This window comes from Rhincodon typus, chromosome 21 (assembly GCF_021869965.1).
Source record: "Rhincodon typus isolate 14 chromosome 21, sRhiTyp1.1, whole genome shotgun sequence".
Lineage (NCBI taxonomy): Eukaryota > Metazoa > Chordata > Chondrichthyes > Orectolobiformes > Rhincodontidae > Rhincodon > Rhincodon typus.
The window spans coordinates 33,480,291-33,494,597 of NC_063352.1; the positions used below are offsets into that span (position 1 = coordinate 33,480,291).

The 14,307-nt window shown below is 38.6% G+C and overlaps 1 protein-coding gene across 1 annotated transcript in view; it reads left to right on the forward strand.

Annotated features, from left to right (window-relative positions):
• Positions 1-14,307, forward strand: part of arhgdig (Rho GDP dissociation inhibitor (GDI) gamma) — a 48,848-nt gene that overhangs the window by 17,229 nt on the left and 17,312 nt on the right. Inside the window, exon 3 of the mRNA XM_020527010.2 lies at positions 2,531-2,614. Coding sequence (XP_020382599.1) covers positions 2,531-2,614 — 84 coding nt within the window. The remainder of the gene's footprint in view (positions 1-2,530; positions 2,615-14,307) is intronic.

Sequence of the window (14,307 nt, forward strand, 5' to 3'; positions counted from 1 at the left end):
TTCAAATAATAATCTGCCTTCCCATTTTTGCAATCAAAGTGGATAACCTCGCAGTTATTCACATTATTACTGCTTCTGCCATGCATTTGCCCACTCACTCAGCCTGCCCAAATCACACTGCAACATCTCTATATTCTCTTCATAACTCACCCTTCTACACACATTTGTGCCATCTACAAATATTTAGATATTACATTCAGTTCCCTCACCTAAATCATTAACATATATTGTGAATAGCTGGCGCCCAGTACCAAGCCTGTCATATCTCACTAATGATTGCCTGCCATTCAGAAAATGACCCATTTATACCTATTCTTTGTTTCCTGTCTGCTATGAATTTTCTACCATCTCAATACATTACCCCAAAACACATCCGTTTTAATTTTACACATTAATTTCTTATGTGGGACTTTGTTGAAAGCCTTCTGAAAGTCCAAATAAAGCACATCCATTGGCTCCTCCTGATTAACTTCATTAGTTACATCCTTGAAGAATTCCAGTAAATACGTCAAGCATGATTTCCCTTTTGTAAATCCTCTGAGAATAGATTATCAGGCCCTGGGGATTTATTTATCAGCATTTAATCCCATTTTCTCCATTGCCATTTCTCTACTAATACAGATTTGCTTCAGTTCCTCCTTTTGTCTGAGCCTTGTGTTTCCCATCATTTCCAGTATGTTACTTGTGTTCTCCTTTGTGAAGATAGAAGCAAAGTATGAATTTATTTCATCAACCATTTCTTTGTTCCCAATTATAAATTCGCCAGGATTTATGTTAGATTTTACCAATTTTTTTCTGTTTACATACCTATAGAAACTGTTACTGTCAGTTCTTGTGTTCCCCGCAAACTTACTGTCATGCTCTATTTCCCCTTCTTTATCAATCCCTTAGTTCTTCTTTTCTGACTTCTAAACTGCTCCCAATTCTCAGTTCTATTGTTTTTTTTCTTGCCAATTTGTATGCCTCTGTTTGCAACTAATACTATATCTAACTTCCCTCATAAGCCATGGTTTAGCCACTGTTTTCTCTGTACTCTTCCAGCAGATAGGAATAAATAATGTTTGTACCTCACTCATTCACTCTTTGAGTGTTTGCTATTGCCTATCCACTGTCATTCCTTTCTGTAACATTTTCCAATCCATCGAAGTCAACCTCACACCATTGGAATTTCCCTTATTAAGATTCAGTACCCTAGCTTAAGAAACAACTACCTCACTCTCCCTCTTGATGAATTCTTAATAGTGACCAGTATGAATTCATTGTTCAGGATTTCTAGAATCACTTACAGTCATGTTCAGCTTTCACTGCTCATTAGCTGTAATGTTTGAAGAGAACTTCTGAGATATAACAAAATGAGAAGCTTTTTTGGGGCACTTTGTCAGGACTTTACCAACACTTTAACAACATCCTTCCCAGAGTTCTTTCCCGGAAAACATGTACAGCTCCATGGAAATTGTGTTTAATTAGTCAGGTATCTGTTCTCGTGTCTCCAGGCACGCTACTCATTAAATAGCCCCAGAAATGTGGGATAAAACCAAACTTTCCAACAGTCATGTCTCATTAACACTTAGCTCCTGTTTTCATCCTTTCCCCAAACTAATCTGATTTCTTTTAGCTTCAAGCTATCTGTTGCCTCTTTTGAGTAGATTAAAGGACCTTGTTTGAAGGTAGTTTCGGAATGGGATGCAAACATACTGGGGATGAAATATTTCTTGGACAGTTACATAAAAATTGCAATGGTACACACTTTCTTTTGCAATGAACTAATTGCCATTGGGACAGGTTGTATAGTTAGGTGGGTTGGCAATATTCATTAAGTACAATGTAGAAGGGTGTTTTGTTGGGAACCTTCTTGTGGGCTCTCTCAGTTAACTACTTTTGCTTTGGTAGAATATCAGTAAAAACTGAAGGTATGTGTGTAAACTAATTTTCTGCAGTTGTAATACATCTGATTGAAAGAACACATGAAGAAATCTTGGTAAGACCCTTCATAAGCTTTACAACTACCATTTTTGCCCAGTATAGAGAATGCACATTAATACATTTGAGTTGCAACTCTGATGATGTATAAGACCAATAGTCTGGAATGTAGGAGAAAAATGAGGGAAATAGCATGGTGTTTTTCTATTACCTTGAAGATCAAGGCTAAAGTAGTATAAACCAAGATATTTTATCTGAGCTACAGTTATATACAAGGTGAAATTGGACAGATGAAAATTTGAGAGTTGCATTTAATTGATGGCAGCTCACTTTAACTGCAACTAATCTTCTTTTCAGGGAAACCATTTAAAAATGGGACTCCAGTTTACTCATTTTGCATTTTTACCAAAGTTTCACTGCACTCCTCCTAATTTTCAGTCCAAGGAAACAGTTTAGTCAGAAGAGCAATAATTATTTTTATATGGTGATGCTGTTGCTTAACTATTTCACTGAAGAATGGAGCAAGCTGAAAATATTACACTGTGCATTATCAGCTGTGTGTAAAGACCACTGACTTAAACCTGTTCTGATGAATATTTACATCTTGCAGATCCCAAAACACCCAATGTTCAAGTAACAAGATTGACCTTGGTCTGTGTGACTGCACCTGAGCCCATTTTCATGGATCTAACAGGTAAAATTTTTATTTAAGCTATGGTATTTCTCCTCCACTGAGTGTGACAGTGAGAGCCGTTGTTTTTAATATTGACATAAACAATATCAATTCATAACAAAGCAGCATGTTGTATATCCCTTATCTGTACTTCATTGGCCTTTGTGTAATGTTAATGTTAGAGATGTTCTTTAAATTATAGGTTAATCCTTGTGTTCATTCTTTTGAGTCATTGCAATTATAATTATAACCTGAACATTAAAAGGACGTCTTGAATTTCCCGATGACTCAAGGTACTTTTGAAATTTGTAGCTCAGGAAAGTCACACACTCCAATTTAATGCCTGGATGACTGGGTTGCAAAAACAACAAAAATCCAAGAAGACAGCTAAACATGTTTGCCTATCAAATCAAATATTCTTCATTCAAAGGATTATGAATCTTTGGAATTCTCTACCCCAGAGGATTGTGGTTGCTCCAGCTTTTAATGTATTTAAGGCTGGGATAAATAGATTTTTTAGTCTTTTAGGGACCCAAGAGATTATGGTGCATCGGCAAGCAAGTGCAGTCAACGTTGAAGATCAGTCGTGATCGCATTGAATGACGGAATGAAAAGAATTCTCATCAGCTCCCTCTTAAAAGATTGCCTCTTATCCTGAGACTATGTGCCCAAATTCTGAATTTCCCAGTGGAGTAAACAATCTCTTGGTGTCTACTCTTCAAGCTCCTTCAAAATGTTGCATGTCTCAATTAAAGACCATCAATCAAAACCCTTCTTTCTCACATGACTCTCTGAACCACATGTTTAATTCTGCGATTTGTTTGATCCTGTGCCAACTGGGGCATGGTTCAGGTAACAATGCAAGGATTATCACCTTTGAGGTTCTGTGCTTTAATTTGAACCTTATGTCCTCAAACGTGCTCGGCAGAACACAATTCCTAGTTTGTTGTTTGTTCCTATGTGAACCGTGACTGATGGATCTGTATCCTGAAAATCTGTTTGGCTCCATCCACAAAGAGATGTTCTTCACCCTGCTCTAGGGAACCCAGCAGGCAATACAACCATCAGAACTTTTGGTGTGGTTGCAGCGAACATAATCTATTCCCCTAACTATACTGTTGCCTATCGCCACCATATTCCTTTTCATTCTTCCTAATGGAATGGCAGACTGCAGCATGGTGTCATGGGCAGTTTGTTTTTTTCATACTGAAGTCCTTGTTTACACCTACACAAGCAGCAAGTACCTTACCTCTGTTGGTCAATGATAAGGGCTAAGACTCTTCATTCATTGTGTGCTGAAACCCCACAACAGCCTGACTTGCAGTCATTCCCAACCATTGAACAAATTTAAAGTTCCACTTAATCTAAGGGGTGAGACAGTCTGTTGAAGTAAAGTGTTCAGGTGACTCTCTGCCTCACTAATGCCCCCTGATATCTGCAACTTAAATCCAACCCAGCAAAAGTCACTCAAAATGCAGAAATTTACTGCAGATAAAGTTGTCTTTTTACATGTTGCAGTCATGACACACCATCATGACTTCCATGATCTGGCAGCACCTGTGAAGAAAAAATCAGAATTTACGTTTCGAGTCCTGTGACCCTCCGTCAGAACTAAGGAAGGGTCACCAGACCCGAAATGATAACTCTGCTTTTTTCTTCACGGAAGCTGCCAGTCCTGCTGAGCTTTTCCAGCAACTTCTGTTTTTGTTCCTGATTTACAGCACCTGCAATTCTTTCGGTTTTTATCATCCCTTCCATCTCTTTGTAACCTCATTTATTCAATTGGTCAATTAGTTATGAATTTAGTTTGCTAAAGTTATAGCAGGTTACAGTCTCCAATCCTGTAGACAAAGGTACACTCAACAACTACTGCAGGGCAGAAAAAGGTTGGAACAGCAGCTCCTCTTTCCGCCTCTGAACGGAAATTCATGACTTAGCACTCCATTCACAAGTATTTTATTTCTCCGTCACTCTGTACTTCCTCACTTGTGTGATAATAAAACCTGTCTACTTTTATAGAGAGCACGAGGCTCACACCCAAGCTGCAACTGCTAAATCTGTTTTCTGCGACAATAATTAGCATCTATTTAAGCAACCACTTTAAACTGTTTGATAGATAACCATCACTGCCACCAATTCAGTTTCTTAACAGCTTGCCCTTTCCAAGTTCTAAATTGGAGCCTGAATGTTAATCTAAATTACCGCTTGAGAAATACTTACCAGAGGGACCTCCACAAAGCAATTTCCTGATTTAGCACTCATTCAAAAACCTCTCTGTCCTTGGATCACTTTGTGCTCCTCCATTCTTCCAAACATCTAAAGTGTTGTATTTAAATTGATTACTGGATGTTCTCATTGGGAAATAGGCTGTTACTGTAAGGAAATTCCATACTTCAAGCATGGGACAATTCAAAAGCTTGAGCACAAAATCTAGATTGAAGCTGCAGTGCATTGTTATTCAAATGAGCCTTTAAATTGACCCTCATCCAGCCCCTTGAAGGATTTAAAAATCACCTGATATTAATTCTTCATTTCCGAAGAAGGGTCTAGGCCCGAAACGTCAGCTTTCCTGCTCCTCTGATGCTGCTTGGCCTGCTGTGTTCATCTAGCTGTACACCTTGTTATCTCAGATTCTCCAGCATCTGCAGTTCCTACTATCACTGAAACAGATTGTCTGATCATTACCACATTACTGGCTGTGTGGAAGTCAGTTGTTGTCTGTCCAGCAACAGTGATCACACTTCAGAAGTAATTAATAAAGGACTTTGCGCTGTCCTCATGGTTGTGCATAACACCATTTAAATAAAAGTTCTGTCATTTTTTTACAATCTCTGACTTGGAACTTTCTTAGTGGCTAGCAAAATTAACAAGAGCTCATGAGTTGAAAGAAAGATCATGTAATCTGTGCATGGAACTGGAACTGTCAGATCAAATGGCAATGAAATGAATCTAGAGGTACAATGAATTTATGTTTCATTGGATTTGGCAGCTGATGTGGCTGTGAATGATGGTTTCCAGTAATTGCTTATTTTCTTGTTTAGTATCCGACAAGAGCAAGTGCAAAGCTGAAGGAGATCATTATAAAAAAACTCATCCGAGTTGTTAGAAATTCAACTTTATCTAAACTGTCTTCTCGCAATGATGATTTCAGAGAATGTACTGTTTTCCATAGGTAATCAATCACTAGTTGATCATTTTAAAATGGATTTGTGGCAAATCAATTGTTATTTTACATAATCTGGAAATAGGTGTGCAAAGTATCTCTGCTTCTGATTTACATTGATGCAATAGAGTAGGGACAGCACTAAATCCTGTTAATGCTCGTGTGTGGACTCATTGCAAATCAAAATGTATTCTTGCCTTGTTTTGATAGAGTTAGGCTTGTCCATAGTTGTGGCTGTTGACTATCTCTCACAGCACTGCTCCAAGCACGGGGCTCAAAGTTGCATGGTGTTGTACTTGACCAAGTTCAGAAAGTTTTCAGACAGACAAACGTTGATTTAGGGGAATGGTGAATAGTCAGAGCCCAGTATATTTGTAGATTAGCCAGAAAACTGTGCAAATAAACAGCAGATTAGTCAGTGTTTGCGAAGAAAAAAGATAAATATGCGTTTCTACTAAAAGAGTCAATAATTGGGAAAAAAAGTCTGGTTCTCAAATGTTCTTTATGGAAGGAAATCTGCTATACTTACCTGGTCTGGTTTACTTGTGACTCCAGAGGCAGAGCAATGTGGTTGATTCTAAACTGCCCTCTAGGTAATTAAGATCAGGTAATAAATACTGGTCTAGCAAGTGACACCCACATCCCATGAATGAATTTATTCAAAATGTAACTGAGGGAAGAGATCATAAGTATTACTATGAGTATTTTTAATCAGAAAATGTGCATTGTTGTTACAGAATAAAATTGTATTACTATATATTTATTTTAAATTAAGCAAAGTGTGAAAGAGAGTACAGTGAGATAGAGTCTCAAACTGTTTTGGCTTACTTTCTTGTCCCTCTGAATAATACAGTTTAAAACTGGGGAGAACAAGAATCAAGTGTGGATTGAGTGAGAATGACCAATGAATGTTGAAATTCCTTTATTTGACTTTAAAACTGGAGACTTTTGTAGACTAAAAATGGATTTCTAAAGTTCAAATGCTGACCTAAAACAGCTACCTGGAAAAGTTGAGCCAACCAATCAGTAAACAAAGTTTGGTCTGAGCTGAAATTAACATTGTTATGAAAGGGCACTGAAACTTCACCCTGTATCTCATGGTTGAATTACAGCTTTCTGGAGGTTAAACATTACATATGTACAAACAGATGGAATAGCAGCAGAAATAGGCAAATAACCACTTCAAGCCTGCTTGGCTATTCAACAAGATCATGGCTGATCTGTTGTATTTCAAATTCCATATTCCCATCTACCCTCAATAACTTTTGATTTCCTTGTCTAATAAAATTCTACCTACTCTGTCTTAAAAAAATTAATGGCACCATCTCCGCCTCCTTCTGAGACAGACTGTCACACAATCCTCTGAAAGGAATAAATTCTCCTGAATGCTGCCCTAAAAGACCATCCTATAATTTTAAAACAGTGCCCCTAATAACCCTGGACTGATCCATAAGTGGAAACATCCTTTCCACAGCCAGTATATTTCAGCAAGGTCAGCTTTCATGCTCATTCAGTTACCCTTATTTAAGTTTAATATAATAGTCTTAGACCCAATCCTGTCCCTTTCAAACTGAATGTAAAATTTAATCATAGTGTGGTTGCTGCAGCCTAGGGATGCCATTACTCAGAGGCCAATGATTAATTCTGTCACATTATTTGTAAAGAAAGTATCATTTTTTTCTGTATTTTCAATTTTGGACTAAAATAGGCTAGGTTAAGACCAAGTAGACTTATTGCTGCACTTTTGAAAACAAATCACTGAAGCTCCTTGTGTGCAGTGTTCACTTTGCTGCTTTATTCAAACAATGGGGGAAGGATATCTATAGGTGGAATGGCACCAGGATGTGTGTCCAGAGTGGGATTTGGTTGATAACAGGTAGTGATAAGTTTTGTGCAATTGTGACCAATCCTGGATGCCAAAGATTATCTGCTCGGCAACAGCTCTTTGATTGGTTACTAGATAGTTGTACAGCTTGTGGGTGTGAATGATACAGAGAAGAACCTTCAGACTACTGGAATAACAGGTTGTGTGTGTCCCTCTCTGCAGTAAAAATATCTGAAACATTTTTTACGCAGAGGGTGATTCACATGTGGAATGAATTTCCTGAGGATGTGGTGGATGTAGGTACAGTTACAACATTTAAAAGACACTTAGATAAGTACATGAATAGGAAAGGTTTGGAGGGATATGGGCCAGGAGCAGGCAGGTGCATCTAGTTTAGTTTGGGATTATGTTTGGCATGGATTGGTTGGACTGAAGGGTCTGTTTCTGTGCTGTATGACTCTACGAAGAAAACCATTTATTTTCTCTGCCCATTGCTGTTGCAATTAAGCAGTAACTAAGAGACTTTGTAGTTACTGTACCAATTATCCTGTGCCTTCTGAGAAGAAGTGTAAGAACTTGGAGAAAAGAGATTGAACAATAGAAAGTCCTAGTATGCAAAAGGAATGAACAGTGGGGATTGGTGCAATTGAACTGTGGTACCCATTTTTTTTCTCCACCCATAAAACCAATTTTTAAATTTTTCTATGTCTGTCTATATGGTTCAAGTTTTATCTAGTAATGTCATATGTTAATCATTCATAGGTGTTTACTTGTGATTAAAATTTATTTTTCGTAATGAATAGTAGCTCTTGTTAAATGCAGGAACCTGGTTGGTATTTTCTGTGAATTTGATTCCAATAGGCATAAAAATCAGGAACTTTGTGAATTTCAATTAAAGCATTAATTTTGTGGTGACCCCAGGTATGGTGGTGCTTGTGATTCAATGCACTTTCCCAAATGGTCACAACATTAGGCAATACCAAATCTGGTGTAGCCTGCTCTCTGGTCTGTTCCACAATGCACTGATCTAAAAAACTATCTTGAATGCATTCTATGAACTCATTATCCAGGTGACTACTGCCAATCTCCTTTTCCCAGTTTATATCTGAAGTTACCCATGATTACTGCTGTTCCTCTATCACAAGTACCCGATACCTTGTGTTATATATTGTTCCCTATTGTGGTTTTTATTAGGGGCCTGTAGACCAATCCCATTAATGAGTTCTTTCCTCCCAATTTTTCTTATCTCCACCTGAACTGATTCTACCTCCTGATCTACTGAACCAAGGTCATCTCTAACTATTGTAATAATGTCATGCACTCCCCCTCCATTTTACCTAGTTTTCTGTTCTTCTTGAATGCCAAACGTCTCTCAATATTCAGGACTCAATCCTCATTATCTTGCAGCCCCATGTCTACATAATGTCTGTCATATTTATCTATTTCAATGTATTCTATCAATTCATTTACTCCGTAATGAATGCTACATCCATTAATATGCAGTCTTGTCTTTTTGTTACCATTGTAACATCTAGTCTTGACTGCTGGTGGATTCCTAAGAATTTTTTCTCTCTATCCCTTCCTACCATTCTGTGACCGTCATTTCCCGTATTACTATTGTCCTCTCTTACCTTGTCACTATACTGTGATATGCCACATCAATCCACATTGCGATGAAAGGTTGTCTGCTGAGCTTGGGAAAATAATAAGCAGTCTCAGTGATACATGAATGGACATTTATCAACAATTGCTTCTGAGCAGCAGAGACATGGAAAAATGGATTTATGAGCAAGAACTGGAAGAATCTCTCTCTCAATCTCAACCTCAAGCCTTACAAAGAAGCAAGAGCATTGAAAATGCATTGAAGCACCTCAGAGTGGAGCATGATGCCTCGAGAATAATTTTATATCTATTGAAGTTTCTGTAACTTCTAATCTGAAACGTTTTTGTCCTTGGTGCTGTGTTCCTGTTGTGGAATGTGTTTGAAAATATTAAGTCTATAATGATCATAATGAGTAGAATATGCGTGTTGAATTACATTACAAATATACATTATATATATACATTATAAAAATTTAAATTGAAATGTATTTTTACAAATTTATGAATAAAATATATTTTTAGAAGAAAAGAGATTCTCTCAACTTAAAGCTCAAAAATTGCTCACTGCAAAAGCAACTTGAAACAGCAATCCTTCACTGAATTGTCAAGGATATCTGTAAGCTTCACCCCTCAGGAGCAAATACAACAACAGCTCAACCACTGGGACTCAGTCTCACTCTTGCAACTCAAATACTCCCAAAAACTTTTCCTTCCTATCTGTACCAGTTACTCCTCCTCACTTCCCTTTACCTGCGTGAGCGTGTTGTCATATTTTCTTTTGAGTAATAAACCTCCACTTTCTCTCACTTGAGAAAACTTTGGAATTTGACATCCTTAATTTTTGCTCTGGTTAACAAAATTTATTTGAAATGTGATAGCTATATGCTAAAAAGGAAAACAAAATTATGATATTTATTGAAACTGACTGAAAGGAGATTGAAAAAAAAAACAGATGAGCCATGACCCCATCTCATCTGGTTGCAACACAGGTGAAATAAAAATTGTATTTTTGCAGTACAAGAAAATATCTTCACTAGAGAGAGAAAATTGAAGGGAAGAACAATTAATAAAAATAATGGCAAAGAAACTAATCATAAGATTCAGCTTTTTAATGTGCTAAAAGTGGGGCAATCTGACAAATTGAGTAGATATATGTACAGGGAATCAAAACTGGTTTGAAACTGATCTTGCTTGCCTTTCTATAGAATTTAGACAGTGATTCTGGGTTCCCAGAATAATGGAAGCTCTGAAACAATATAATGGACTGGGTCACCCTGCTGGCCATTTCCTGTGTGTCCCATGTTTAAAACATACTTCATAAACTCAATCTGCACAGGTCCAATAAATGCATGTACTGATACTCTCAACAAAACAAGTGTTCAGCAACAAAAACAATCCCATTGTTGAGGTGCTTTTGATTTACTTCTTTTGTACTGACAAAGTTTGTGCAAATGCAGTGCTTTGGTTTTGGAGGCTTTGTGGTTAACTGCTGCATGTATTTGGAAAGATCAGATGATCTGCTGTCCCATCTCTGCTCGACGTAGCGATCATAGTGCTTTTGGGTCTGCTACATGATCAGGAAATAGTGAAGAGGCTCCACAGGCAGGAAAATCTGTGAGAATTACATCCAGCATGAACTTTTTGAAAGCTTCCACCTAACCTGGGAGCAGCACCTGTAGTGACAGAATGTTCATGACTTCCACCAGAACTGTGTTACATAACCTAGAAACTTGCATGCAACTCCATCCTTCCAGACAATAGCTGCAACATATCTAGAATCTCCCAGTTTACCATCCTTCAACGAATTTGGGAGGTGACTGAGGTCATCTGTACCATAAGCTATATCTACCTCAGCAGAGAGAAGCAGGATGAAAGGACATTTGTTTGTCAGGCTACTGGAATCCCAATGGTGTAGATCATCATCAACAATACATACATGATTCTACAGTCCTCCTTGTACACCAGCAGAGGTACAGGACCTCAAGGGCTACCACTTAATTAATTAACCACGTGTTCTGCAGCCATTCATAGTACAGTTTATTGGTGAATGCCCACTATCCTTGCAGAAGCCAAAATGTTGACAGTCCCAGTGTTTTGATGTCTTTACTGATGTGTTTTCTACCAGAAAATGACTGTTTGGGAGAAAAGTCAAATGACTCACATTCACCATCCAACTATAAGATTCTTGAAACTTAAGGATAGCTATTGGCAAACCAGAATATAGAAAGTGTATGAACCACAACGATGGCTGTCTTTATTCAAAGCGTTTTTCCATGCCTCAACTGCAGCTGTATCTAATGGTGTTATTCTTAATGGCAGCTTTAAATGAACACTATATATATAAAATAGAAATTGTCTTTCAAAATACTACAACACAATATGATGACGTAAAATAAAATATAGAGACAGCGTGAAACAGATTCCTGGATTGAAGCAAAGTTTCTGATGTGTGGATCACTTAAGGAAGTCATTCAGTTTGTGCTTGAGTTGGTGTCCTGTTTCATGGTGGTTTGCTGTTTGCCCCCAGGAATCCAGCGGTCACCTTGGGAGAAAAAACAGTAGGAAGCAGGCAGGAGGCAACCTGGACCTCTTCAGGCAGGCTGAGAAAAATCCTCTGCTCAAACTCCAGTTTCCATAGGACAAATTCTCTTGATTGTGACTCTCCATAATAGCACACTTCTGAGGCACACACAGCAACAAATCCCCTTTGTTAAAATCCCACAACAAACATCAGCAACAAACTTCTGCACGTTGGTGATTGTGGAACATTGTGTTCCAGTGATATGCCTGCCATAGCTTAATAGCTACAAGTATGTGGAGATAGCAAGAAATGAGATTGGCATCATGTGTGGCCGAGGTGGAATATCGGAATGTTTAGTGCGAATGCTGATTGCCAGAGAATGCTGCTGGATGAATGACGAGAATGTGACAGTGTGAGACGTGATGGTGAGGTAGGTATGGGATGCCATGTGCTGATACATTCACTGACCTTGATGATCTGCGTGAAATCATGAAACATCTTCTGAAACTGCTTCCATGTTGTTGGTGGCAGATATCAAAAGTTGACCTCACTGGCCATCTGTTCTTATACCCTTTGAAAGATTGTCCGTGAAGGCATTCTGGGCACTCCATAGTCCCTGACAGAAACATGGTATTCATCATCGTATTCACCTTCTTGACCAATACCTCCATGACCAGACCAGTGAACTGCAGGGACTTGTGTTTTCCCCGGCCCTCCATTTCCCTCCCTTTGCAGCACTTACAGCCAGCAGCAGACTCCTTTGGTTCAGTGCAATTTCCATTGAAGAGGGACTGACTGCCTTTAAGTGTTGGAGGCTAGCTGCAGTGCACACATGCTGCTAGCCCCTTATTATGTGTGCACCTAGCTGGTAGGATAAGTTGTGCTGCACCACGCATGCAAATCATAGAGTTGAGGAGGTCCTGTCTCAACAGGAATAGGTATATAGCAGATCATGGTACAAAACCCTTTACTTTAAAATAGCCCTCATCAAAATTTTCTCCCTTAAGGTTTAGAAATGTAATTGTACAAATTTGGAATACTTTGTATCATAGAATCCCTACAGTGTGGAAACAGGCTCTTTGGCCTAACAAGTTCACATCGCTCCTCAGAGCATCCCACCCAGACCCATCACCCGAAAACGCACCTAATCTACACATCCCTGGATACTACGGGCAATTTGGCCAATCCACCTAGCCTGCACATCTTTGGACTTTGGGAGGAAACCGGAGCGCCCAGAGGAAACCCATGCAGACACGGGGAGAATGTGCAAACTCTACACAGACATTTGCCCAATTGCGGAATGTCTGATATATGAACTCTTAGATCAATTTTAATGTGTAAAGAAGAGTTGTACCATGATGCACATGTTGAATTTAATCTACAGTTTAAGCATTAGGGAATTTGGTTTGTTTCATGCTTCAGATTAACATCCACTGCAATTGCCTCCCAGTATTTTCATGTAAATTAGTAGAGACTCAGGATAAAGCTGAAGTAATAGTCAAATCATTCAAGGGAAAATGTATCTCACGTTCTATACAAGATATATACATGACTTTTCTATTGCTTTTTCTGGGCTGTTCTGTTTTTCACATTGTCTGATGTGATAATGGCTCTTATTAAAAGAGGATTAAAGAATAAGTATAAAAAATGTTCTGCTACAATTATATACAGAGTGGGTGATGCCACACTTTCAGTACTGTTTTGTTTGGCCTCCTTGTCCAAGGTCAGATATACTTTCCCTTGAGGGAATGCAATGAAAATTCACCAGATTGATTCCTGGGATGGCATGATCATCCTCTAAGGAAAGATTAAACATACTTGGGCCTATGTTCTCTGCAGGTTAGAAGAAGGAGAAGCAATCTCATTCAAATGTCGAAAATTCTTACAGGGATGGATGGAGTAGATGCAGGAAGGATGTCTCCACTAGCATTTTGAAGAGAGGGACTGGTTGTTGGGGGATAGGACTGGTGGTGGTTTTGGGGGTGGGTTTGGTGTGGGAAAGGAGGGGCTGTGATGAAGTAGTGTAGAACCAGGAGACACAGCCTCAGAGTAAGGGGCAGGCAATTTTGGACTGACATGAGGAGAAATATCTTCAGTCCGAGGCTGGACAATCCTTGGAATCCTCTGTCCCAGAGAGCAATGGAGGTTCAATTGCTATGTTCGAGACTGTGATTGATAAGCTTCTACATATTGAATGCACCAAGGAGCACAGGGATGATGCAGGAAAATGGTATTGAAATATAAGATCACCGACAATCTTAACAAATGGGAGAGTAGGCTCAAAGGGCTGAATGGTCTATCCCTGGTCCTATTTCTTACATTGCTAATGGCAAGTGGATTTTCTAATTTCCAAATAATTATCAGGTGAATTACCCATGGCAGAGTCCTGCCCAAGTTCTCTAAATTCCAATCCCTAAAAAGTATACTGACAAAATATTCCAGGTTAACATGTTCATATAATTGATTATCCAAACCAAGGTACATTCAGTGAGTAATTTTTCTGATGTTTGTCTTAGTTAAGAAATCGCATTTTAAATGGTCAGGGTTGACCAGCTAACTGACATAGTACATTCAAACAAGGTCCCAAAGAAAGAAGTGCAGAA